Source organism: Canis lupus, chromosome 3 (genome assembly GCF_048164855.1).
Source record: "Canis lupus baileyi chromosome 3, mCanLup2.hap1, whole genome shotgun sequence".
Lineage (NCBI taxonomy): Eukaryota > Metazoa > Chordata > Mammalia > Carnivora > Canidae > Canis > Canis lupus.
The window spans coordinates 27627520-27654808 of record NC_132840.1 but is presented as its reverse complement, the minus strand read 5'-3'; the positions used below and the strand labels follow the sequence as shown (position 1 = coordinate 27654808).

The 27289-nt window shown below is 53.7% G+C and overlaps 1 protein-coding gene and 1 long non-coding RNA gene across 22 annotated transcripts in view; one reads left to right on the top strand and one right to left on the bottom strand.

The window, feature by feature from the left end:
- Positions 1–27289, top strand: part of CAMTA1 (calmodulin binding transcription activator 1) — an 848042-nt gene that overhangs the window by 725133 nt on the left and 95620 nt on the right. For all 21 annotated transcript variants that reach the window (XM_072819831.1, XM_072819825.1, XM_072819824.1 and 18 more), the window contains one exon: positions 17357–17510. In XM_072819831.1, coding sequence (XP_072675932.1) covers positions 17357–17510 — 154 coding nt within the window. The remainder of the gene's footprint in view (positions 1–17356; positions 17511–27289) is intronic.
- LOC140630159 (uncharacterized) lies at positions 619–25849 on the bottom strand. Its single transcript, XR_012027964.1, has 6 exons — positions 25733–25849; positions 20547–20608; positions 5444–5577; positions 3244–3543; positions 1632–1984; positions 619–1317 (listed from the first exon to the last, which is right to left on the bottom strand). It is a non-coding gene; the product is annotated as an uncharacterized lncRNA (long non-coding RNA).

Here is a 27289-nt window from a genome sequence, read left to right as displayed (position 1 = left end):
CACAGGGATTGGTTTGTCTGTGAGGTCACTAACCAGTGACTGAGTGGCTGTCACTTGCCAGGAACTGTGTTGGGGGCTCTTTGATGTTTTCCCATTTGACCCCACAATGGCCCTGTTGGGTTGGCGTGATGACCCTTGTTTTAGAGGTGAGGGGAAAGAGAGGGGCTGAGTAACTCGGCCAAGATCACGTTGAGTTTAAAGTAGCCCAGGTGGGCCTGAGCCAAGGTCCAATTCCAAGTCCAAGTTCTTCCCATCATCTGGCTGCCGGCAAGATAACAGATGGGTGCACTGTTTCTATCATCTTTTAGTTCCAAAGTTAGTACCCGCTACTGAACACAGCTGACTTAATTATAACCCATCTTTTATGCCTTCATTCAACAAATGGCCAACAAAACAGATTGTTTTTTCAGAACAAACCTTAAACAAGTTAAACTTTGGTAACTTTCTCACGAATGGGTAAAACTGCATGTTTCACCTCGTACTGAATCTTGGCTGCCAGTGGAAGCCCTCCCCAGGGATTTCTTCATAAAAAGTACAGGTTTTCTTCCACTGAGACACCGAGTCTTTTTTTTTTTAAGATTTATTTATTCATGAGAGACAGAGAGAGAGAGAGGCAGAGACACAGGCAGAGGGAGGAGAAGAAGCCTGCCTGCAGGGAGCCTGATGCAGGACTCGATCCCAGGACCCCAGGATCATGACCTGAGCCAAAGGCAGATGCTCAACCACTGAGCCACCCAGGTACCCCAAGACACTGAGTCTTGAGTTCAAGGGGGAGCCTCATTTAACAATGTTGTATTCCTGAACTGTTTCACATGTTTGCCATGTGAACATGGCCCAGCTCAGGCCAGGCACTGATGAGCAGACAGATGCACAGCTACTGCCACAGAGGGTGGCCCTCACCAGCCCTAACGCTCTTCTCTTATTTGGAACTTCCATTTCTTCTGGTATGGCTTTTTTCCTGAATGTCCCCGGGGCAGGGTGGGGAGGGCTCAGGCTGCCCTAACCTCTTCCTTCACACCCGCCTGGGTCTGAACCCTTGCTTCCCCCAGATCTTTCCCAGGCTGGATTCTTATTCCAGATTCAACTCAAGGTCTCCTCCTCCAAGGCTTTTCCAGAGTTCCCTGCCTAAACTCCATCTCACACACCCCTCGGATACCCGTCATTCAGGCTTTTTATACTCATAGCACCAGCCCTTCAAAAATCACCTTCTCCTTTCTCCGAATATGCCTGGCCTATCTTTTCCTTTGGGTTCTTTGAGAATAACTTCGTCTTACTCACTAGACCAGTCCATGGCACGTCGTGGCTCTGGATGGATACCTGTTGAATGAATGAGTGGGTGAATGAATGAAGTGAGTACTACTATTACCCCCCACTCTGCAGAGAAGAAGCTGTTCCTCCGAGAGGCTGGGCATCCTACCCAGGAGCACCCAGCTGGTGAGTGATGAGCTGGGATCCCCCACCCCTCTCTCAAGTCAACTAAGAGAAAAGAAAGCCTTATCTTCTATGGGCTCCGAGCACTTGCACCCTTTCTCCTGCACAGCAAGGGAAGCATACAGAAAGAACTAAGAAAGGCACCTTGCTCAAGTGAGTCTAAAACCCTCAATCAGAAGAGGTATTTTTTCAACTTTTACCTTTCAGCTTCCGTGTACCCATCGGCTTTTTCCAAAAGGAGCTGCTGGCTCATTTTACCGACAGCCACTAGAATTAATTGCCGACCCTGGGTAGCTAACTTCTCTTAACAGCTCCATGGCAACAGTGGTTCGCAAATGCCAGCAAGTGTTTTTCTAAAGGGACTCTGCCCCTTACACAAAATAGAACATTTTGAGTGAAATTTAAACACAGTTTTTGAACGGCCCTGTTCTGATTTCTTCACACTTCACAAACGCTTTCTTTGCAAACATGGGTGTCCCAGTTACCCTGGGCTGGTGCCAAGGCCCTCGGCCCAGCGTCTGTCTTCTCAGCTTCAAGGCAGCCGTGGTAAGACCTAAAAACAAACAAGGAGAGAGAGCTGCAGGCCTCACAGCTGAGAGGCGTGTGTGAATTGTGTGTGTGTGAGTATGTGCGTGTGTGTGTGTGTGTGTGTGTGAGTGTGTATACATGGAGAGTCCAATCAGCTCAAATGCAGAAGTACCCAGAACGGCCCATGCAGCTTCATTCACTCTGCCTCAGCAATGGCAGGAGGGAGGAGAGGGTAGTGGGTAGATGGAGAGTATATGAGCCCCCAACTGGCTGACACACTTGTTATCCTCCAAAGGCACAGCCCCCAGCGACTAGTCCATACTGGGTGCGCCACTTCACCGCTCCCCCAAAGGCAGATGTCAACCAGCCGTTGATTCAACCAGTACCTGTTGGCCCCTACTGGGTTATGAATTTCCTTCTGATGTAGACTCTACTATCAGAAGGCTTGGAGTCTAAAGGAGGATGTAGACCTGAGTCCAAATATCAGTGAAAAAATATGGTACAAGTTCAGAAGGCTGCTCTGGGAATCTGGGGAGAATGCAGTTATTTGGTGTTGGGAGTGTCAGAGGAAGCTTCAGGGGAAATGTGGCTTTGGAACTGGGTCTGGACAAGCAGGTGGGATGGGGACTGGCAGAGATGGGGTGAAAGGAGCAGAGTGGGCAGAGGTTTAGTGGTCCCAAGGACTGTGCCAGGGATGTGAGGAGGGTGTGTGGAGGTGTAGATCGAAGGGATCTGGGCCGTCGTGGAAGACTCATATCTTTGTGGGTTGAATTCACAGAAGATGAGGAGTCGTGGACGGCCAGCAGCAAGTGGTGCCAACAGAGCTGAGACTTGGGAAAATGGGTCTGAGAATCCAATGGGGCCCATCAGAAGGCCGGTGCCAGTTGATGGGTGAAAGGATAAGGACCAGACTGGGGCAGTGGCCTCAGGGACAGAGAAAGCCTCACCATGCCCACCTTTCTACCCTCCTTCCATTCTGCTGGCACCAGTCGTGCCTTAGTGAGTGCGGCAAGAGCCACAGCCATATAATCCTTCTGGAATTTCCCAGGTCTATGGCTTGGTTCTGCCCCCACCAGCAAATGTGGGTCTTGCTCTCCAAGCACAAAGCTTGGAGATGCCCCAAGGAGGCTGGAGAATGCCCATCTCTCTGTCGCACCATCTGGGGAGGAGTAGAGCCATCCTTTCCCTGGGGCCACAGCACACACACATACACCCCACTAGGGCCTTTGGCATCTGCCAGGAGAGGGGGACATTTGGAAGAAGACTCAGAGCTGGTGAGCTCACCCTGCTCTGCTGTTTGCAAGGGGCCAGCATGGGGCAGCCCGGCACTCGGCTCCAGCGCTTGTTCGGTCTGCAGCAGCAGAGACCAGGCCTTGTCCGGTGTTGGTATTCAGGATGTCAAGCCCTGCCGGTTTGGGGGACAGGTCGGCATTGCCTGCAAGGGCATGGGCTCTGGGGAAGGGGCGGGCCTGCCGCAGTGGCTCTGCAGAGGAGGCGGCCCCCGGATTTGCCTGTGTCATTAGTACAGCAGATTCCGTTATTACCGAAGGAGGCTTACAGGTTATCAGGCAGCTCCAGGAGCCACTGGAGAAAGGAAGAAGATAAAGAAGGATTTAAAAAGAAAATAACAAAAAGAAAAACTGTAATTTCTAATCCAAACCTCGCCCTGCAGTGGCTTTGTTAACCCTCAGTCACTCTTTCAAGACATAAACTGTTGAGTGCCACAATTACTTCAGTGATTACACTTTATCTTGTCCTACCAAGGTATTAAAGAGGAACTGGGGACCACATTAAAAAAACATACAGCCCAATTTAATCATGATTCCCTCTAAAACAATTGCTAGAATCTCACCGTTACAGTTGCCAGAGCATAAAAATCCTATAGATGCTTGGTGGGCCAGGCACAATTCATCCTCTCCTGCCTCCATACTCTGCCTGTTTGTCATTCAAGGAAGAGCTTTGGGGCTTATGTCTTTAACAGGATTTAGTGGAGGGGCTCCCCAGATGCTCCCCAAGAGCAGAGGGAGGGTGGCCCAGGTTCCAGCCGCCCAGACATCCCTGCTTAGAGCACCTGCCCCACCATGGCTACCACAAGGAAGAAGCTGGCCTGAAAGCATGAGCACCAAGAGCTAAGCACAGTGCCCTCGTGCAGCTCACTGGGGATCTCGGGGGCGCCCATCCATGGTCAAGGTTGCAAAGAAGGTCATGGGCCAGGAAGCCAGCATCATTGTGAATACCACATGGGGTGGACGTCAGCCAGCTCTGCCCTGCTCTACTTTCTCTCTGCAAAGCAAGGGAAGTGCAGCCATTGCTTTGGGGGTGGTTCTGAACCCCAGGAGGGGTCAAAACCAGGAAGCAAGCAGGGGGTGGGAAGTTGAGTATGGCTCCCTGACCTCACTCTCTCCCTTTCCACTGGGTGACATTAGAAGTCACAGCCTCTCTTGAGTGTGAGAGTCACACTCTCTCCCTTTCCAGGGAAGGGGATGCAGAAGTTGGTCTGGACAACCCATAGGTGTCTTCCCACCTCAATCATCCTCTGTTCCAAGAGGAATACACAGAAGAGTCCCAGAGGCCCATGATTTGCAGGATCCTTAAGGATCTTTCATGTACAAATTAAAGTATATAAAGCATCTGGATGAGGAGGTAAGCAATAATTAATTAGAGAAGAGTTTGAAAGACCTGAGGTCCTGTGACATGGCTTTTACCTGGCTAAGGATTAGAGATGACTCTGGTGGCCAAAGAGAATCCCACACATTCTGACCATGTGACAGGATGTGGCTGGGGTGGGTATCTCTTTGAATTCATGGATACTTAAATCACACAGTATTTCTTGAAAAATATAGTTTTGTTTTCTTCCAACACTTAGAAGATAGCCAAAAATTATCTCAGAGATCCTGTTTTTCATGATTGGCCAAGAATGACCCGTGTTTAGCTCATCAAAACCCCTCCAAAGCTTGAGTATGCATTGGTGCTAATGATGCTTCCTCAGTGTCTGAGAAGAATTTCTTAATCTTGCCTCGATGGGCTCCTGTCTTTGAGAATTACACCTCCCAAAAAAGACATGTCTGAATCAATTTGGTTTCACTCCACACATAAGTTCTGTGAAATCTTGGGGAAAGGTGGTCTGTAGCAATACTGAATGATGAAGTCACATGGGTTTGAGAGGTCACTGTGAGAGTCACCTGGCTGCTTCAACATGTCAGGCACCGTTCAAGTGCTTGTCACCCGTACGGGGTAGGTACCAGTATTCTCCCCCCTTTTACAGGTGAGAAAACTGAGGTACAGAGGTGGGCTTGCCCAACGCCCACAGCTAGGAAGTAGCAGAACTCAGATGCAAACCCCAGCATGTGTAACCAAAGCACACCTCACTTTCACTTTAGCATCCCATGGACCTGGGTTCAAGGTGGCACTTTGGTGGACGACCTAATTCTTTTCACTTCATGTTCCTGTGTGTAAAGTAGAGATAATGCAAGGCAGTCCTTACCTCATGGGGTCCTGGTGAGGATTAAATGAGCTAAGGCCTGTGAGGCACCCAGGAACATACCAGTGCTGAATAAATGGTAGCTCTCAGCAATCACAGTAACTGCTGTTGCTGTAGTAACCAGCGGACAGTCTGAACTGTAGAGTGGAGAGAAGAGTGGCTTAGCAAAAGGATGACATATCTGCTTAGGAATTAAGGTTCTTATTTGGTTGATGCAACAGAAAATTCAATTTGAACTAGCTCCAAGGATAAAAGAAAATTTGAGGGTTCAAGTTACTGAAAAGTCTTGAGGTGTTCTGGCTTCAGGCATGACTGGATCAAGGAGCCCAATCAATAACATGGACGTTTGGTGTCTCCTTCCCTCAGTTCTACCTCCACGTCAGCTTCCTTCTTGGACCCCATGCCCTGGATGCAAGAGATGGCTTCCAGGAGCACTAGGCTTCATCATCCCAGGCTCAGGTCCAGCAGGAAAGAACATCCCTACTCCCTAGAGGCTCCAGCCAAGTCCAGGGATTAGCTGTGATTGCCTCTGGCTGGGACTCATGGCCAGTCATCAAGGCCCAGAGAATGTAGGGCTCCAGTTGGCCAGCCTGAGTCACATGCTCCCTCCCTGGACTGAGTCAGAGAGAAGTGGTTTGTTCCCTAAAGTACATTTGGATACTTTTATCACAAAAAAACACCAATCCAGTAGAGTTGTGTTCAGTTCTGCCTCCCATTAGCCATGTATCTCTGACCAGATCCTGTGGCACCTTTCCGTCAGAGAGGGCTCATGTGGCCAGTGGGGACAGCAGCACATGCTCAGCTTCCTCCAGAGCTATTGTGAAGAGCAGATGGACAGGAAAGGCTCCAGAGCACGTCAGACGCCTGGATGATTGTGTGGTGCCGTTGTCATCTGATGGGGTTGACTCACTGCCTAATGGGGCACGGTTCTAAGCAGAGACACCAGCTCTGGGAGCGAGACTGAGGCACATGTCCTTGGAGAGGAAGGGACAAGAGGGCAGTGGATTTGGTATCCAGTCTTCCAGGAGCACACGGCCAAGTCTCGGCCAGAGGCTGGTGAGAAGGGGATCATGTGGCCCATGGATGTGGCTCCTGGGATGGGAGAGATGTGAGCAGTGGGGACTGCAGCCCTCAAGACGGAGTACCAAGCATCCATGCCACCAGCCCCAGTGCTTCCCCCCTTGGTCCCTTCTGGGCCAAGGCCCAAACCCTGAGCAGGACCCATTCCCCAGTGTCCCAGTGAAAGGTCCAAGGCATCTTACCTCAGGGCTGGCTAGAATGACACTTGCTGCGACTTTTAATAAATCAAAAATGAGTTCGAGGTGATAGCAGGAGAAAAACTAACAATCTCATTCAAGCTCAGGCTCTGCCAACTACAGGGTGACAGCCACGCACATCCCTGGCAGGTGCCTGGCAAGTGGGAAATGACAGGCAGAGGCTGAGCACCCTGGCTGACACTCCCAACCCTGACCCCATGCAGTAGGTGCCCCCCCAGATCTGGGTCCCATAGAGAGATGACTCCCAACGTCTCCCAATATTCTGATATAACCCTTCCATAACCCCTATGGATCAGCCACCCAGGAACTAATATCACCCATTAAAAATATATATGTATTTCTACCTTTCAGCCCGTGTCCCCCTTGGGATAATGAGTCTCATACGTTAACTGCCCATCGCGCAGAGTTTGTTTGTGCTAAAATTACCTTCCTGAGCTCCAAAGGGAACCCTTATTCTTAGCATTTGGGGATCTAGTGAAAAAAAAGCATACATTCACCTTCTCCTCTTTCTAACCTAAAACACGTACATTGCATTTCCTCTTGGCTTTTGTCTTTCTGGCCAGAAAAATCCTTAATCTTAGTTTCCCCGTGGCCAATGCCTTTCTTCCATTGGTAGCCCCTTCCCCTCTGCACTCACTATTCCAGATCATGGTTCGTAATAAAAGAGCCTTTGCTGCTCCGACTCCAGCTCCCGGGTATGCCCAGCTCACCAGGCGTGGTCCCTTGGTCCCAGGGACGACTTGGCGGACACTGGCATCCATGAAGCCCAGAGGTCTTCCTGGGCACTCGAGCCCCCCAGCCTCCATGGCCAATTTGTTTTATTCTTCCCAAGCTCATTGCCTTGCGTTTCACCCACAATGGGCTCCATCTGTCACTCCGCACCCACTAATACAACCCCGAGAGATACTCTCAGGACTGATCACAAACTTTGGGCACTTTATGGGCACTTCGTCACCCATAAAAATTTAGTGTCATCTGCAAATGAGATTTTATTGGGCATTCCTTCCCTCAGACCATTTGTAATGACTTTAAATAAGACAAGGCCTGGCCCCACACCACCGCAAATCTCACGGCTTCCATGTGTGCGTCCAGAAACCTGCCCACACACCCCGCTGGCAGGTGCGGTGGGCAGCCAGGTCTTGCTCCATAATAGAATGTTCTCCACGACAGTCATTGTCCAGGATGGCTTGACCTTCTAGGGAGCCTTTAGGTGGCACCTTCTCAGAGGCTTCAGGAAGGTCGGGACAGGTGGCATCCTTGGCAACTCTCGAAGCCCATGCATTTTTATGTGCGCCTGGAGAACGGTGACTCCTCTTCCCGCCAGCACTGCCCAGTGCCCGGGATGTGACCAGGGCCGTGCCAGGCGCGGGTTCCCGCGTCATCTGTGAGCTGCAGGGGCCGCGCGGGCGGCCGTTCAGTCAGCGCGGCTCCCGGAACTCCGCACCAGGTGGAAACTGTTTAAGTCTATTCCCGAGACTGGAAAACTCTGGTAATTGTGTAATAACAACAGCAGTGGCAGCACTCGGCAATTACCCAGGGTTTTCATCTTCAGACCACTTTACCCACATTAACTAATTAAGCCTCCCAGCCTCCCTCCGAAGCAGGGAAGGGCCCCAGACTCCCTGTGGCGCGCGGTGGCTTAATGAGGGCAGCTCGAAGGCAGGGGCGTGGGGGCTCCCCCAGGGCAGCCGGCCTCTGCCCCCACGTGGAGCAGGAGAGGAGGCCCCCTGTGGGCCCTCCCTGCGGGGCATCACCCCAAGTCCCCCTGCCCTGTGGGGCGCTAGCCAGGGAGCAGGGAGGCCATCTGTGTCCCTGGCCATGCAGGGCAGAGGCGAGGCCTGGCTCCCAGGGAGTGCGCCGCCCGCTGGCTTCACTGCTTACTGGGCCCCTCTCTATTCTTTCTCTCCCTTCTTTCTCTTGTTTGGGGTCTTTAGCCACCCCCAACTTTGGGGACCTGGGTCTGGCCCCAGTCACCAAGTGCTCCGCTCCTAGCTGTCCCCTGCCCCACCTCACTCCTCTGCCTGAACACAGAGATGGGGACTCTGCTGCCCGGCCCTGCCCTGAGAAGCTCACAGACCAACGCAGAGGCCAGGACTTACAGCCACACCCCTGTTCCCATCAGCTCCCAGCACCCCGCATGACCTGGCCAGCCTCCCTGGACTAGTTTGTGCTCTGGCGTAGATGCTAACTGGGCAGCTGAACACCCCTCCCCCCACCCAAGCTCTGGCCAGTCCCCTGGGAGACCCTGGGGCCCAGAGGAGAGGAGGCGAGGAGGCATGGGACTCATGGCTGAGGCGAGTTACAGCATCCTGGGCAGTGAGCCTCCATCCCTGGAACGCATAACAATAGCACCTGCATCCGTGTGTTGTTGAAGGGGCTAAGTGAGGGGTGGTCAGCAGGGCCGGATGGTGGGGCTCGGCATGCAGCTGACAGTCAGAAAGCAATCTTTGCAAACAGAGGTGCCCACTGTGAGGTGTGTGCTGGGGGTACAGGCACGTTCCTGCCCCCCTCCCCCAGGAGGAGAGAGGACATAAAATGTGTCCATTCTGTACACGGGAGTTCTCTGCAGCAGGGAAGAGAACCGGAAGGGCCTAGCAGCCCGCAGGAGACCAAGGCAGCCAGGAACTGCCCCCCACCCTACACCCTGTGCCCACCCTGGCCCTCCTCAGGGAGCACAGTTCCTGCATGTCCTCCAACCAGCGTGACCCTCAGCCTGCCTGCTGGCAGCCCTCAGTGGGAAACGGGAGAGAGCTGGAGCCTGCCCAGGGCTCCATGACTGGCCTCCCTTCCGATGGGGACAGGGCGTCATCCAGAGCAGAGGACAGATGCCAGGCTGCCCCGGGCAGCTGGAACACAGGCGAGAGGATTTTTCTCTGCCTTGCAGCATGGTGACACCCACAGCCCTGAGATGCCTGGTATCATCATTTATTCATTCCCTAATAAATCCTGCCCTTCTTTCTGCCGGCTTTGCACTCCTGTTTTATGGGCATCTACCCCGTTTATTAAGCACCCAGGTATGGGGAAGCCTCTGCCTCTTAAGATCAGGCTTGTGGGGCTTTCGGAATCTGCATAAATGGTGCTCACGTGACAGATGCAATAATAGAATGGGCTTTGGCTCACACGGTGGTGATTTACTCTGTCCCCCTCCTGGGCGGGCAGTGCGCAGGCCCACCCCCGCACCCCAGCAGCAAGTGGGGAGGTGTGTGGCACTATTACACGCTATTATGACTTTCTGGGTAATGTATACATTTTCACTATCACACAGCCTCTCTCCTTCATTTTTCATGAGAACTGGCACGAGATTAATGACTGAGCCACAGAAGAAACGGAACGCCATGCCACTCTGATTTATCGACCACTTAGCGTTGATGAAGCTGCAAACAAGAGTCAAACAGATGTTGCAGCTGCATTTTTCTTTATCAAAACCAACAGCTTTTTGCATTTTTAACCACTTCGTGTGCTGCTGCCCCACTTCCTCCACAGAAGGGGTGCTGGCTCTGGGCCTTCTCCTTCCCATAGAGGTGAAGGAGACAAGGCCGGGGCTGGGGGGACCTCCTGGCACCCAGCAGCAGCCAAATCCAGCGGTGGCCAAGAGGAGGACATGGTACCCCCCGAGTGGGGCCTCGGATGGGGAGCTCACTGCTGTACCTGCCGGCCTTGCCAGAGCCTGTTACACACCTGGGGCTGGGCCCTGCATGCAGCAGGCTCAGGCTCAGCTCCTCCCTGCAAACTGGAATGTCCCCCCAACTCTGTCTTGAACCCATAGCAAATTACTGAACCCCCAGTCAAATCAGCAGTGTCGGTGGCCTTGCTTGTGAGCCCTGATCATGGGTCAGGCCCATCCTGAGCTCCTTATGGCCTCACCTCTCTCCCAACCAGGTCAAACCACTCATAGTCCTCCCCTATCCTACAGGGCAGACACAGAGACTCAGCCAGGTCAGGTGCTGGCCCAAGCTAGAGCCAGAAGCCACAGGAGTAATGGGGCTCTGTCTCCAGGTTGGAAGTCGGAGCTCTCTGGGGACCAGGGGGAAGCTTAGCACCCCTCCCCACTGTCTGACCCACTCCCAGCCACCCGTGGCTGCCACTAGCATGGGCTTCCCACATGTCTGCTGAGCCTCCTCGTCTGTTTTTCTCTTTCCTTCCTCCCTTCCTCTGCCTCTCCTTCTTGCTTCGAGCCCCGGTCTGAGGTCCAGTCCCCCATGGAGGGTGAGTCCAGTTCTCCCTGGCGGGGTCTCTGCTAGGGAAGCCCATGGGCACCCTCAGAGAGACATGGCCCACCTCCACCAGCCGCTCTCCCGGTCTGCTGCCCACCCAGCCACCGAGCAGCCACATGATAGTGGCCACCAGCACAGGGGGAGCAGGGATACTCTCTCATCCAACATGGTCTCCCTCTCTCAAATTCCATCACCAGATTAAATGAGCAGTCATGCTTTCTTTCCTGCCTCCCTCTCCCTGCAGGACCCCAGTGGCCCAGGGAGCCCAGGTCAGGAAGAATGCGCCAACATTTGAAGGGGCATACACAATCCCCCCACTTGGCACCCCTCTTCTGCTCATCTTTCCAAAAGGAAGGCCCAGCCCCGGTAGGGGAAGAACTTTGGCCATGGTGACCAGGAAGGGGAGAGAGTGTGGACAGAGCACCAAATCAGGGCAGAGATACCTCAGAAACTTGGTGGTTAGGTGAAAGCAGCTCAAATGCCACCTGAGCCTTGGGCCAGGACAGGATGGTGACCAGGGGAAAGGGGGCAGTTCTTGGGCATCTGAAGCCCTGATGCCCCAGAGGCACAAGGAACTGGGTGGGAGGAGGTGGGATGCTGTTTTCCGGAACTGCTAACCATCATTTCCTTTGGCTTTGCACTCTAACAATGGTTCCCAAACTGTGTTCCCAAGAGGGGCTCAGGCTAATGTTCAAATAAGCTTGGAAAGCCTGTTTATTACAACACCTATGAGGTGTCCTCCTAAGCAGGGTGCTGTAAAGACTGACTGGGCCTGCAGGAAAGGAGCCTGTGTGACTTTGGCAAAGCATGCCCTTTCCAGAACATTCCTAAGCACTCCTGTGCTTTCAGACATAGGTCCTTGGCTTGTTCATCCTGGACTTCCCTTTGTCCCTGAAGGTCAGATGAAATATGCCATTTGGAAAAGGTGTCTTAGGAGATCAACTAGCTCCGGCCCTCAGGGCATACTCTTCCACCACCCTTAACCTATGTTATGAGTCTCTGTCCCACAGAGTCCTGGCAACTGAGCAAATCCAAACGTCACATTTTCAGATAAAAACTAGGGTGGCACTGGGGCAAGGGGTCAGCTTAGCCTCCCACCAAGGGGCCAAGGGCTCCTGGGCCCCCTCAGATGCTGCTGCCCCACTTCCAAGAGGACAGACACCACCCTTTTCTCCTCCTGAGTCTGTGCATCCCTCAGGAAGACACACCTGGAGGTCTTCTGGGTGGGTCCCAAATGCTGAGTCACCAGGGAGGAGACAGCTATCTCTATGCTGTCTCCCAAGGTCAGCTGCCTGGCAGGCTCACTGGCCTGTGCCCCAAGGGCAGCTCAGCTGTCCCACACCCTCAGCACTCGGCACATAGGGGCAGAGCACCTACCACATGCCAGCTCTCCTCTGGGCTTGGGGAGCCAGCCACGAACAAAGGAGCTTGGCTAGCAGAGCTCACACCTAAGGTGAGAAAGCAGTCCAAGCAGTAGTTGCTCAGAAATAAGAAATGGAAAGTCTTTTTAAAGGGGGGAAGGCACCTGAGTGGCTCAATGGTTGAGCAACTGCCTTTGGTTCAGGTCATGATCCTGGATCGAGTCCCGCATCAGGTTCCCCGCATGGAGCCTGCTTCTCTCTCTGCCTATGTCTCTGCCTCTCTATCTTTGTGTCTCTCATGAATAAATAAATAAAATCTTAAAAAAGAAAGAAGAAATGGGGGCAAGAGCCAAACAGGAAGTGGTGAAGGGTGCTGGGACTGCAGGAGTGGGGAAATTCATTCGATAGGGTCTTAGACAAGGTGCCCATGAGGAGATTGAGGTCCATGAGGTGTTGAGATTCCAGGACATATGAAATGGAGAAGACAGGCAATCAGGGGAATGGGAATGTCAGGGTGGGTGGGCCAAAGGGAGTGTGAGGCCAGAAGTGGCCCCAGAGAGAAAGGGATGGTTCTCCTATATCCATGTCAGGGATGTGGGCTTTCTTCGCAGGCCAGGGAGGCTGGCCCAATCATGGATCATGGCTGCTGGTCTCAGAGAGTGGGTGGGGAGGGAGGCCAGAGCAGAAGTGAGGAAGCCTGCAGAGGGTCCATGTGGCAGGGATGAGGGCTCAGAGAGGGGAGCAGAGTGGGTGGAAGAAATGACAGGGCTCGCTCGAACTGGCTGTGGAGGAGGAGGGAGTGAGTGAGAAGAAAGAATGACCTTCACAGGTGGGGGCGGGCAGGGTCCAGTGGACCAGGTGGGCCCTGTGGACATTGGGCTCAGCCACATTAACCAGGGGTACTTTGGAAGTCCCGACCAGGGCTGTCAACAGGCAGTTGGACAGGTGAGACTGGAGCCAAGCAGAGAAGTGGGGCTGGGGAGAGATCTAGAATCCTTGCAACTCAACAGTTGTAAGGTCATGAAGCTGCATGAGGTCACCAAGAAAGGAGAAGGACAAGGACCCCACTGGGAGGCATAGAAGAAGGGGAGTCTCCATGCACTAGGGGGGTGGTAGGGAGGAATTAGGATAGAGGGGCTGTCACAGAGAGGGAACGCATTTGAGGTAGAGAAACTGCCTCTACCTTAACTCTGGTCATTCTGTCAGCAAAATGTCAGAGTTCGGTTTGGGGTCTGGCCCAGTGGCACTTGGAAGTCAGAAGAGCAGGACTTCTGTCCAAAGGGGACTTCACACCTCTCAGAAGCCCTGGGTAGGCTCCCTTGAGCAGCTTGGCAAGAAGTGCTTTCCAGAAGGTTCTGGAAATTCTCCAAGATTCTTACTTACTCTCAGCTTTCCTTCAACAGCTACAGCCTGCCCCCACAGGGCTCCCTCCCTCAGGCCTTCAGTCCCAGACCAGGCCTCCTGGACATTCAGGGGGCCCATCTTCAAGGGTCATGCTCTCTTTGTGGGGGTTGGGCTCTTGTATGCTCATAGGAGCTCCATTGCCCAGGGAGGAGCCTCTGGATAGGCTGTTGTGTGAGCCCCGACCTGTAAGACCTGAGCTGAGTGATAAACCCCCAGGAAACATGAAAGCAGCCAAGGGAAGACAAAGGCAAGCTGGCTCCCCAGCCATCCAGAATCCAGAGTCCTGGCGGGTCTGCTGGGGTGTGTCCTTGGCTGGGTACCCCCCAAGCTGGGCATGGGCGAGCACTTGTCCCGCCCACTGTGTGAGGCCAGCAGAGCGGTTCTTGGCCAGGATCTGACACTGTTATGAGCACTCCATGAAGCTGATGCATTGGGACTCTATGGCTAATATATTTTTCTGCCAAAAACACCCAATAAAACGTACAACTAATGAATAAAATTGCAACGTTGCCAAGAAGTGATGTGTGCCCCAAATTTCCAAAAATACTTCAATCACTCTGTGTCTTAAAACCAGCCCAAGCCAAGAAGTCATCGCTTAAAATTCAGCCCAGGAGTTTCAGCCACAGGAACCCCAGGCCTTGGGATGGAATCTGTACTGAAGACACAGACCATGGCGCCATCCACTCCTGCAGTTCCTAACCCCAAACCCACACCCCTTGAACCTTCAGGGGCTAGCACCTTCTCCTCAACTGTATCAAGGCCCCCAAGAAGCACAGATGCAGAGCAAAGGCTCCCCACAAGGGGCCCTGCACATTGAGCATATTCCTCGAATCAACAGAGCAATGGTGAATCTAGAAACCCTGAATCAGTAGTTACAGATGTGGGGTGCACAGACCACTGGATCTGTGAACCCCTTAAATGCAGTGTTGATGTGCCTTGGGTAGCTTTTGAAACTAGAAGTGGAATATCCACAGCCTTCATCAAATTCTCAAAGAGGCCTCAGACCCAGAAAAGGTTAAGGACCAGCCTTGCCTCTTAGCTTCCTAGGAATGCGTATTTTGGAAAGACTGCTCTGCCCACAAAGACCCAGAAAACTGAAGCCAGATGTCCGTGGAACACAAGCTTGGGGAGCCTGAGGATGGGGAGTCCCGAGACAGCCCAATTCAATTCTACAAACACAAAATGAGCACCAATCATTGCCAAACATGGTCCCTGTGGTTGAGGAGTTAAGGGAGGCGGAGGCACACAGACCATGAAGACTCAAACCTCCATCCTGCTGTGGTAGATATACGGAGGGCAAGATATCAGGAAACACTTCCTAGAGGAGGAGGCGATCCCTGTGCCTGTCCTCAGAGACTAAATGGAAGCTGGTTATGCAGAAATGCAGCTAGGCCCTGAAGAAGGAACAGAGCTTCTGAAACTTTGGGTGCATGGAGAATGTGGCCCTTTGCTCCCCAAGCCCCCACCTGCCCTCCCACCACCTTGGCCCCCACAGCCTCCCCACACATCCAGTGGAGCTCAGTGAGGCTGTGGGGCAGGAAGCTTGTGGCCCTTTCATTTCACAGGTGGCTGATATCCTGGCTTTCTCCTGCAGGGCTTGGCTCCTGCTCATGGTCTGGGATCAGAGGATGCCCCCTGTGGCCCGGGGGCCTGCAGCCCTTTGATCCTTCCTCATCTCGCTCAGTGGCTGGTGCTGCCACCTGGCCAGGCACAGGCTCAGGCAGGAGGTCCCAGCTCAGATGCAACCCTGGAGAGGCCACAGTGTCTGTAGGAAGAACACAGGGCAGGGACTTGGGTGTATGACCCCATTTCTTCTTGGCTCCCCCATCTATGTAACGGGCATTACATATCTACCCAACCCACCTACCTCTTGGGCGTATTGCAAGGATAAAGTGAAATATGAGGTGGGAAAGCACTTAGACCAAGCAAAAAGAGGCCACCAGATGTCTTGGCAGGACCTGAATTTGGAGTCTGAACCCTGGCTTCCAGCCCAGGCTCTGTCCCTGGCCAAGCACACAGCTTTGCCGCAGTCGGCTCATTGTAGATGGAGGGCGCCCTGCCCAGCCCTGCCCAGCGCGGCCCGGCGGGCCAGCCTCCCCGGCTAGCACGGGCAACCCATGAGGTAATGGCTGCAAAGTGCTCTGAGAAGAATAAAGTACCGTGCCGATGTCAGGGATTATCAGTATTATTAAGGAGCATGATTACCGCAATCCAGAAAAGCTGCCATTAACGAGAAGGCTCCTGTTCATGTTGATTTAATTTCCTGGTTAACTGAGCGTTGGCAAGAAAAAAAACTCTGTGTTTCAACCCTTATTGAAAATCTTTTTAAATTATACCAGTCTACTTTCTTGCACTGGTCATGGTGTAGTCTTGGGTCTTTATTTATGAAGGCATTGATTGATTCACATAGTCATTTATTACTCTTGCCCTGGCCATATCCAAAAAAGGCAACTGTGGCCTTGTCTGTGCCGGGGGTCGTCACACCCTCCCGGGACTTGCCGGCGAGTATCACTCAGAAAAAGCAGAGGACACAAGTCCAGGGAAAAGCATGAGATGGGGCCTTCTAAGGGGCTGTATCCGCAGTTCCCTGGGGCATGTTAATATATTGCCATAGGTTTCCTTACGATTTGAGCAGTGCTTTCTGATTGGGGTAGAAGGTGTTTCTGGATTTATCCAGATACACTCTAAAGTGATATGATTGGGTTTTGTTTTGTTTTGTTTTGTTTTGTTTTGTTTTGTTTTTAACAAACTTGTCAGGCCTGTTATGGCCAAATAAATGGCCTTGCATCCTCGAGGGCCACAGAAAGCCATGGAAGGCCCATGCTCTTTGCAGGGAAGCTGCTGCCCCTACCAGATCCCCTTGGCACGTCGCTATCAGAACTGGTGGTGGGCAGAAAGGCTCAGAGGGCATTTTGAATTGATTCTCATGGGAAGAGGCTGACCCATTTCCATAGAACCATCTGGGGACAAAATGAGGTCTTCACACAGAGTTCTCTCTGTTCTAAAGGCTTCCCAGGAGGTGTTTCCAGAGGCTCTGAGTGACAGCTGCCTCCTGGGTGTTGCTCAGAAGTGACAGGCTGATGGGGCTGTTTGTCTGGAGAGAAGCCCACAGACTGAAGTGCAGAGAGATGTCCAGCCCTTAGAAGTGGGGTGCCTTAAACTTTGGGAACTCCAATTCCCTCGGAGAGGAAGGGGGTGATGATGCCTGTGTGGGGGGATGTCCAGCAAGCTGTGATGAGGAACTTCGTATAAAGCACGGAAGAGGGGCCAGAGCTCCTGGGCAGCTGTTGGCATAAAATCCCGAATGTTGGACCAGTGATTATGTCTGACCTTGTGTGTGGTCCTTAGTTACACACAAATCAGCCCATGTGGTTCTCAGTTGGGGGCGATTTTGTCCCTCAAGGGACAATGGGTAATGGCTAGAGATACTTCTAGTTGTCACAGCTGGGAAGGGGGCAGGATTTACTAGCATCCAGTGGGTGGAAGCCAGCACACAGGGCAGCCCCACACCAGACAATGATCTGGTTCCAACCGTCAGCAGTGCCAAGTTTGAGAAAGCCTGCTGTAGGGACACTCAGCCTGTCTGTACCTGTTGGGGGGTACCCTTTGAATGGGCTCCATGCCTCTCTCATGCTGCCAGTCTCTGTACTCTCCCTGCAGAACCCCGACATCGTCCTGGTGCACTATCTGAACGTCCCAGCCATCGAGGACTGCGGTAAGCCATGCGGCCCCATCCTCTGCTCCATCAACACCGACAAGAAGGAGTGGGCAAAATGGACGAAAGAGGAGCTCATCGGGCAGCTGAAACCCATGTGTGAGTACCTGGCCCACCTGGCCCAGGGTCCTGCGCTGGAGGCCAGGCCAGCACGATGCGGGCGGGTCAGAGGTCCTCTGCAGCCATCCTACTTGGATGACAGTGACTGTAGCTTCTATAAGGGCCACCCCTCCCCTATTCTCACTTGATCCTCTAAGCCCCCTGTAACCAGGGCACAGAACATCAGGCCCATGTTGCAGATGACAGCAATGAGGTTCAGAGGCACAAGGCCATGGAAGCGAGGAGCAGAGCCAAGAGAGCCCTGCCCTGCTGTCTCACGGGCTGCAGACAGGAGACCAGTGGCAGTCTGGGGACAGTGAGGCCTGGAAACAGAGGAGGAGCTGGCCAGAGCTGGCCTGCCTCCAACCCCCAGCCCATCTGCTCCTGGACATGGGGCCGGCTCGGGCTTGGGCTCCCAGACTGGGTGGCATGCAGTTGACCAGAATTAGCTGGATTTCATTCTGTCAGCGAAGTGATGTTCTCTGAAGCATCTGTCAGGTGCAGATCACTGAATCGGAACATCAAGTGAGTCTGGAGAGCTGGGCATGGCTGGTGCTCCATTTCCATGGGCAGCCGCTGGGGGCTCTCAGTGGCCTCTCCTGCCACCTGAACTCAAGAAGAACAGGCAGGGGCCTGCCAGACCCAAGAAGACCCATCCAATACTCAGGGCCCAGGGTTCCAGAACATTGATTTCTGAGGCTCAGTGAAAATACATGTCATCATACAGAACCTCTGAGAAGAAGCCACCAGGTCCCTTAGAACCTGTGCTACCCATGGTGGGGCTGCAGGGAAGAAGCCAATGGACACCATATCCAGATAGCAACTAAAATGTCCTTTTCTGGGGGACCATAGGTGTCCTGTCACTAGGAGTAGCCAAGCTGAGACCTTGATGGCACCTGCAGTGACCAGTCAATCCTGAGAGTTCCTCAGTGCTCCAATGGGGGGATTACACCCCATTCTCAAGGTTGGGGTTGGGGACAGGAAGGAAAGATGGGTCTGTGTGGGAAAAGAGGCCCAGGGGCTAGACCCCAAAACTGAGCCATCATCCTGAGCTAGGTGCTGGTGGGGAGCTCCAGTCATCTTGGCCTTGCTGCTGCTGCCAGGAATCTAGGACAAGGAGGCCCAGGGGTCTTCCAGGCTCAGGCTATGTCCCGTGGAATCCTCCTTAACTACATATGTGACACACTCATCTTGTTTAAACCTCCTTATGTTCCCAGGGTGGATCACTCTCCCCTGTCTTCATCTTCTTACCCACCTCATCTCTCTGCCCTCAGCATAAACATCACCTCTTCGGCAGGCCCTTCCCTACTACTGGCTGGGCTTCACATTGACCCCCCCCCCCGCCAATGCCCTCTACCCTCCCCTGTCCCCACTGCCCAGCTACTTCAGGACCTCCAAGGAGACATCAGACTGAAGTTAGCCTCCCATGCTTAACTGGAGAGGCCTCTCTAGCCTCCTCAACACTCTGCAGAGCACCCAGAAACTGAAGACATTGCAGCTAATCCCCAGGAATCTTTCCTGTACTCTGCCCTCCCTTGGGGCCCTGTACAGTGCTGGGCATGTGGAAAGCCCTCAGTAAATATTTGTGGGATGGTCGAATGGAAAGCATCTGTGCCCAGCTTTGGACAAAAGCCCCCAGTGTCCAGGCCCCGGGAGCCAGGGCTGCTGGGTCGCACCCTCCAAGGCCAGTCCAGGAGTCTAGGGAGCCAGGGCAATGGTACTGGGCATCCTAGCCTCAGACCGGCCTGCCCTCTCCTTCTAATTCGGTACTGAGGTGGTGTCTAAATGTACAGGACTCATCCACCTGGGCAGGGGAGGACAGTCAGGCTAGGGGACCAGGTGGGCCTGGTTCTGTGACTGCTTCATTATGTGACCTCAGGCCAGTCACTTTCTGCACCCCAAGCCCCTTCTAGAAGGTGAAAGAAAGAATCCAGAGTCTCCCAACCAAGATCCACAGCATTCAGCCAGCTCCACTAGGCCCAGGTCAAGGGCTGGGCCTCTGCAGACCCAGATCCAAAGCACTGGGCATGCAATTTCATCCCACTTCCTAGGAAGTTCTAGAGATCACATTAGCCAAAGGTTAGCCAAGGAGGCATTCCTGAAGGAAAAGATGCCTTCCAGGAGGCTACAATGGTCAGAGCCTCTGGCCTGGGTCCTCCCAAATACCTCTTAAGACGCACAGAGGGCTGTTCTTCTAGAAGCCACCCCATCACCACTGTCCTCACTCCTGTAATCTATCAGCTCCCTTTTTCTCTCCTCATTGCCTCTACCTCCCCACAATACCTGCCCGACCCCCCCAGTGCAGAAGCCTCCTCATGTCAGACAAGGATGCCACCTCCCTCGGGGCAAGGGGATTAAGCTCCATGAGCTCTAGGGGCTGCAAACCAGACCTGAGTCAGCCTCTGGTGCTTACCTGGAGGGAACCATGAATGCCTGCTCAAAAGTCTGCAGTGCATCAAGAAAATTATGTAAAACTACAACAAACTCCCCATAAATCTAATAACACTTGGCTCGCTGGTGTGTCTGGGGGCGGGGAGCAAGCAGCACGCAGTTACTGAGTGTGCATGTGTGTGCATGGCTCTGGTGGTAGATGCATAGCCTGGAAACACAGCCTTGGAACTCAGGCTCCAGTGGAAGCTTTACACGCGATGAGTCTTGGAACACACGTAGGGCACCAGCTAACCATGTTTGGGGAAAGCAGAGGTGTGCGGGGAGCCAAGAAGGCATCAGATTTGGTTCCAAAATCAGGCGTGCCACCCAACACTGGAGCCAAACACATTAGCTTCATCACATTTTCACATAAATCACATTCCTTCAAAGACTTCACAGTTTGATTTGCTGATGTTTCCAAATTTCTCTGCCCTACAGCAGAGTTGTCAGTGGTTTAATCAAAATGTTGTGCTTATCAGTGGTGAAGGGAAACTCTGATCCGCAGCCTCTGCCTCACCTGTTGCAAGATGGGGGGCTTATTATTCTTGAGCCTTGGGAATCCCACAAATGCTCACTTCTAAGCCAAATTGATTCTGAGAATCCTACCTTGATTCTTGTGATTGTGCCATTTGGTCTCATGCCTTCAATCTGCCATCTGAGGGATGCCTCTTACAAAAAAAAAAAAAAAAAAGGAAGACAGGGGGAAAAATTTAGATATCTGATAGGAATTCTCGATATATTTTCCAAAGATGCTTCCTATCTTTTGCAATCCCTCCTGTGACAGTTAGAAGAAGGGTGCTGCTGTGACAAAGACCGAAAGAACAATGGCTTTAATTTAAAAAAAAGAATTTACATTCACATTCACATTCACATTCACATGGCACTTCAGGGTTGACACGGCAGCCCCAGAGTGCCAGGGATCAATCCGCGGGGCTCCTTGCAGCTGACTGGCCTAACACTCGTAGGGTGCTGCTCTCTTTTTTGTGGTCCAAGATGGCTGCTCCAGCTCCTACCATTGCAACTGCATTCCAACCAGTGGGAAGCACAGAAGACAGAGTGGAGGGCAAGCTTCTTGCTTTCAAGAACAGGGCCCAGAAGTTGCACATAATACTTCCACTCATATGTCATGGATCAGAATTTGGTCATATGTTTACCCTTGATTGCAAAGGAGTCTGGGAAGTATAGTCTCATGCTAAGCACTACCGTCCTAACGTACTTTGGGGAATAGGGTTCTGCGTGTGAGTCATTCAGAGCTGAGTGGAGCTGAGCGAGCCTGGGGTGTCCCTGTGGGGCCTCAACTGAGAATTGCTTGTCTTAGGTCAAGACCTGAGAATGATTGCCTCGGGCCCCATCTGAGAGTGGGAGTTTATAGAATTCAAGTGAATGTGATCTGAAGCAGATCAGACATTCTGGGGTATGTTCCAGTGCAGCTGGTCTGAGAGCACCAGCTTTGGACCGGCAAATCCCCAGAGTGTGAGCAAGGGCCTGGCCAGGTGGGGTTCCGTCCTCCGGGGTCAACTTTGAGTGGAGAAGAGTGCGAGGGAGCTCTGTGCCGCCGTCTTTGCTCAGTGATCCTCGGCCGCCCAGAACCACAGTGGCTCCGAACCGCTGTGCCCTGCACCTTCCACCCTCGCTCTACTTGAGCCTGCAGGAAGTCAGATGGGGCCCTGAACATCCGTGGCTTTCTGCCTGGCCCCGTTCCTTGGCAGCCTGGGAGGGCACAGGCATGCCAGCCACTTCCCAGCTAGCAGTAGATGAGGTTATGCCATCCAGAGTGAGGGATGAGGGCGTGAATTTTAAGCTGTGTTCACAGCCTTCCCTGGAAGAGATCGTGCCCCAGCTGTCCCACCCAGGGGCTCCTCCTGGAGCACGCTGGCTGGCTGGTAGCCCTGCATCGCCCAGCAAGTCCTGGGCCTTCCCAAAGACTTCCATGAAGTCACTTCCATCAGCCACGTATGGGCTTGGCTCTACTCGGACTGCTTTCCCAAGGTCCTGAGACCTCTGGGTGGGAAAGCAGGAGGGCTGGCTGGGGAGCCTGCCTAGCCCCGGGGCCTGCACCCCCCCACATGCTTCCATGGCCGAGGTGACTGGAGACAGGGAACCCCACATTGCTGAGAAGTAGCTGTTGTAGCAGAGAGGCTGGAGGGAAGCGGGCTCATCAGCCGGCACCTACCGCCACTTGAAGCCAACGGAACCCTCCGTGTCCAGAGCCCCCAGCCCTTTCTGCACCTGTCCCAGCAGCCCCACCAACGCTGCACCCCAGGCTTGCTTATAGAGTCAATGCATCTGTTGTTTTCTCATAATTTTCCAGACAAAGACCAAAGATCCAGTAAAGGGGGCGGTGTTTATTTGTTTTGCTTTTTTGCTTAGATTGTAATCCTGGTGATTATAGAATATCAAGAAGTAAAATCAACAAAGGCTTTCCTTTCGGGGGCCCTGCATGGACCCTTGTTCCTGGTCGGTTAGCGCCACCTGGTGGCCCTAGCAGCAGAGCGGCTCAGAGATGGGAGCCCTCTGCAGGAGCCGGACTCCCCTCCCTGGCCAGTGTCCACAGCAGCCCGGGGACTGTGGGGCACTGTGCCACCCCTGCCCGTGGACCCGGTGTCTGCGATGCGGTGGGAGGCCATCAGGGGCCTGCTCTGTGATTCTGGAGCCCTGGGCTCGGGCTGGGGCTGGAACAAGCAGAAGGGAGCCCCAGGGAGAGGGACACCCACTGCCTTTCCTCTCTGACTTAGTCTATCCTGATCAGACATTACTCGGCTGGTGCAAGACCAAGAGCCTGGCAGCTCCACCCTGACAAGGGAGGCATCCTCCAAGTCTTGGCCAGAGTCTGTGGGTGGTAAGAGGAAGTTAGCAAAGCAAGTCGCAAGGTGCTGGCCCCATGTAGCTGCAGACAGGGGCACTGAGATGGGTGGGGAAAGGAGAACAGCCAGGGGAAGGGGAGTGTGTTGTAAGACAAGGTTGGAAGGTTTCTTTCTGGTGACAAATGTTCACCTGGAAGCACTTTCTAGCCTCCCCTTCTCTGAAGTTACACCCAGGATAGGAGCGAGGGACCAGGAGGCAGGAATGAGCTTGGGCATGGCCGGTGGCCCGCTCCTGGGGCTCAGGGGAGCCAGGGCAGCCGTGGCTCCCCACCCAATGCTCCAAGGCCCACAAAGCCTGGGCAGAGGTGTTGGCTCAGTGCCAGGAGCAGCAGTCGACAATGAAACTACCTGGGCAGACCGATAAAAGGCAGGTTCCTGTCTCACCCTCCACCCACTCAGCCCCTAAGGCTTTCTGATTTCACAGGTCTGGATAAGATTCTTATGCTTTTTGAGAGATCCCAGCCTGAATCAGGCTCCTGCAAGAGCCCCACCAAAGAGCCCTATCGTGGAGATCAGGTCAGCACCGTTCTGGGGCCACAGGCCCCTCTGAGCATCAGATGGTTGTCCAATCCACATGGAACGGAAGCAGGTGCTGGAGGCAGAGCCAATCTCAAACATGCATGAAGAACTGGGTGTGTAATTGGCCTGGTGAAGTCTTCCCATAGACTCTTAAGATATGCTACCCTAGACGTTTCCTTAGGTTGAAAGTTCCATGTGAAAGCCAGGCAGTTGATGGGGTCTTGCAGACTTTTATGCACCCCCACACATGCTTCCATGACTTGAACTCATGAGAAACATTGTGTGCCATGAATAGAAGCACATCTGTGTCCCCATGGCAGGCTCAAGCCCAGGACTGCAGCTCCGCCCCTAAGAGCAGAGACACTCATCAGTGGATGGAACCTGCGAGACCCTTGAAGTTCCCCCCTGCTCCCTGCCTGTGTCCACAGGATTTAGAGTCACTGGGGGAGGTGAAGACAGTACAGAAGGGCCTAGAGAAAATTTTCCTGCCCATTTTGCTTGTCCCTTCAGTTAGGAGCTGCTGGCACAGGGAACAGGCAGTAGGTCCCCTTATGTCCCCTGCTTCTGTCAGCGAGCCTTCCTGGCACATCCCACCCTGGCACGGAGGAGAGCAGACAGTGGGCATCAGAGACAAGTTGGTTTGGGCTAGCTTCCTTTTCCTGCTCTGCTCAGAGGATCCGGGCTTGTTTTGCAAATGTGCCTCCTTCCCTCAGGCTAAATTGTATTTGGCTGATCTGGCCCCCAAGCAGGAAAACTGAAAGAGAAACACTCCTTTTGATTTCTTGTCTCTCCCTGGCTGCTTGGGCGCCACGCACCCCCTGCTGCTACAGAATCCTGTTTTAGCCATCCGCTAGTCCAGTGAGCCCTGATGGAGTGCGTCCCTGTGCTGGTGTGGAGGACACAGCAGCCCTACCCACCCATGCCTGACTGCCACCCAGGGCTGACATAGTCTCCCTCAGCGCTGGGAGGTGGTTCTGTTAAACTTAGAATTCGTTGCCAGTATTAAAATCTCCAGATTTTCAGCCTCTATTTGAATATCGATGGTTCTGGTCCACACAGTTAGGAGTCACGAGGCAGGTGTCTCAGTGCTGCCTGCCCCTCAGCATGTAGGTGCCGCCTCCAGACACAAGGAGAGGGCGCCGGATTCCAGAATCCTTACAAGCCCAGAGTCTCGAAAGATGCAAGATGCAACTGTCCAAAATCCCACGTGGTCCCCTGCCCCCACTGCCAGTGGTCTGGGGGCGCTGCTCAGACAGGAGGTCACTCCTGCCATCTCTGCCACTGAGCGGGGCTTTGGGAGATGGTCTACTGTCAAACCCCAATGGGAGAGAAGAAGATTCCAGAACCATGTAGCTCCCCAGATGTGGGACAACTGCTGGAGCTTCTGTCCTGGCCAGCTGAGCTTCCAACATCACTAGACAAGGAGAGCTCCAAGCACATTCACGCCCCCACTAGGGCGCAAAGAATTCCCTGCCTCAGCAACCATGCCACTTAGCAAATCAGGAGGAGATGCCGAGAACCTCCATCCGACCACCGACCCCGCAATGCCGCAGCAGGGAATCACCCAGCTCAAGCCACTTTCTATGTCTGAGGGCCCCTAGGAGATGTCCCAGGAGGCCACGCACTTGGCTCAGGGATCCTGTTCCCATGTGGACGGAACAGCCCGGACAGGCTCCCCACTGGAAAGGTCCCCTCCCTGCCTGTCACCTCTGAGGCCCCGGGCCCCTCCCACCTGGAAGAAGTACTCCGTTCTCAGGCCCTCCACCTCTCTCCTGGGCATGTTTGCCGTGGGAACAAGGTGCCCCCTGCCCCCCCACAGAAGATGAGGCCCCGCATCACCAGACTTCCAGAACTGGGAACTACTTGCATCCCTGCACACGCATGCCATCCTGTCCCCACTCAGCCTCTGCACTCCTTGAAATGAGATTTCTGGAAATGTTGTCCTCAGGACCCATAGGAAAACAGAGTTGAGGGTGAGATGGGGAAATGGAATAGCATGTGGGGGTCTGGATACGAGAAGTCAAATCTAATGAAAATTTTATCCAGTTGAACCCAGAAGTCAGAAGCAGGGCCTTTATTCCCATCAACAAGAACACAGTCAAGATGAAACTAGCGGCTGCCGGTTCCCATTGACCTTGTTGCCATGGAGACAGCCTTAGTGTCAACAACTCGCAGGATCAGAATGGGCTCATTCACGCAAGAGGCATGTGGCAGGCCCCCTCCCGCCTGCCTCCATCACGTGGCTCCTAGGTAGGGTGACCACAGGTCCAGGGCTGCCTGGAAGCGGCTCTTTTCATACCATGGTACAGCCACGTGATCCCAGTGTCCCTGTCAGTCTGCAAGGTGACCTGTCTGGATGGCAGGTCAAATGGCCACCCTATTTATGGGTCATTCGTGAGTGTTGAGTACCTGGGCAGGAGCACTGGAGGAGCCCAGGCTGATGGGGAAGGAGGAAGGGACCCCCTTCCCCACACAGGCCTCGTGTTCCGTGTGAGAGAGGGGAGGGGATTATCTTGGTCACCAACATTCCACTTGTCCCCTGATTGCCACAGCAACAAGAAATCTCTTTCATGCAGAGAAAACCAAACATCAGTTCCAGCAGGCACCGCCTGTGTGGTTACCCAAGCTCCTGCCAGCATGCCCTGTCACACCTCTAGAAGTTTCTGCCCCACAGAGCAAAGAGGGACAGGCAGCTGGCTCTTACCAGCCTTCTAGAGCCGCCATGGGGTAAGGGAGTGCTTTCGAGTTCTTTCTGACTCCCTCCAGCTCCTGTCCGAAGTGTTCCAGGCATGATGTTTCAGAACAGAAAGGGGGTCTCTTTCTGGGTCCTCAGCCTGGGCATGCCTCAAAGCTCCTATGGACAACATCAAATCAGAATCCTGGGTGTGGGCCCCACCTGTCTCTAACGGTCTTGGGGAACAATGAAGTGCCGTCAGGTGAAGCACACATTTTACACATGAGCCAACTGAGGCTAAGAGAAACCAAAGATCTTCCCAAGATCACATGCACGTGAGGAAAAGAGCTGCCAAGGCTCACCCCTGACCTCAGGCCAGTGCATCCCCACAGCCTGTCCTCCCACCCCTACCCGGCCCCAGGATCTTCTTCCCATACAGCTAGCTGGGACACTGAGCTCAGAAATTCGCCCTGCCTTCCCCCTAAGTTCTCCCGCTGCTTAGGGTAGCCACGGTGGAAATGGACATTTGTGGCTTCTGCAGACACCCAAGAGGAGGCCGCCTTTGGGGCCCTGGTCCCTGACTCTGTGGGTCCCCTCCCCACCCCACCTCCAGTGACTGGGAACCCAGGTGAGGAACACAAACACTGGCCCTCACAAATCCCACATTCCCTGGGAGGAGTCTTTCTTTGAGTTCTCTGTCTTTTGTAGCAATTTCCCCTGAACACACCCCAGTCTGCCAAGATAACTGAGGCCAGGCAGGCTTCTGGGGACCCTGAAAGCCCAGGTGTAGACATCGGGATGAGCTCCCAAAGCATTCCTCCCTCTCTTGCTGGCAGCCAGTCTTCCAACAGCAGATCCATAGCAAGTCCTGTTTCCCTGGGCTGGTGGCCCTGCCTGGCTGCCCGTCTGGCCCTTCTGAGGCCGCTGACACCCTCCATAGTCAGGATGGGCAGTGGGCTAGAGGACAGCACCTGGCCCAGCCACGGATTCCAGGGTCCCCTGCGTGATCGCCACCCAGGAAATCAGACACTCTGTCCCGAGGAAGTGAAGTGAGTCCAGCTGTAAATGGAAGAAACTTTCAGGCACCTGATGGGGTAGCTCTCCCTCCTCCGCCCACTAAGTAACCTTCCTGCCCTTCCTTGGTCCCTGTAGGGATGCAGCCCCGGAGGCCCTGGGGGGCAGGTGGGGTAGTGGGAAAAGCTAGACTCTGCAGCCCCACTTACCTGCTGTGTGACCTTAAGCAAGTCATGAAACTTTCCTGTCACAGTCCTCACATTCATGAAATGGGACGA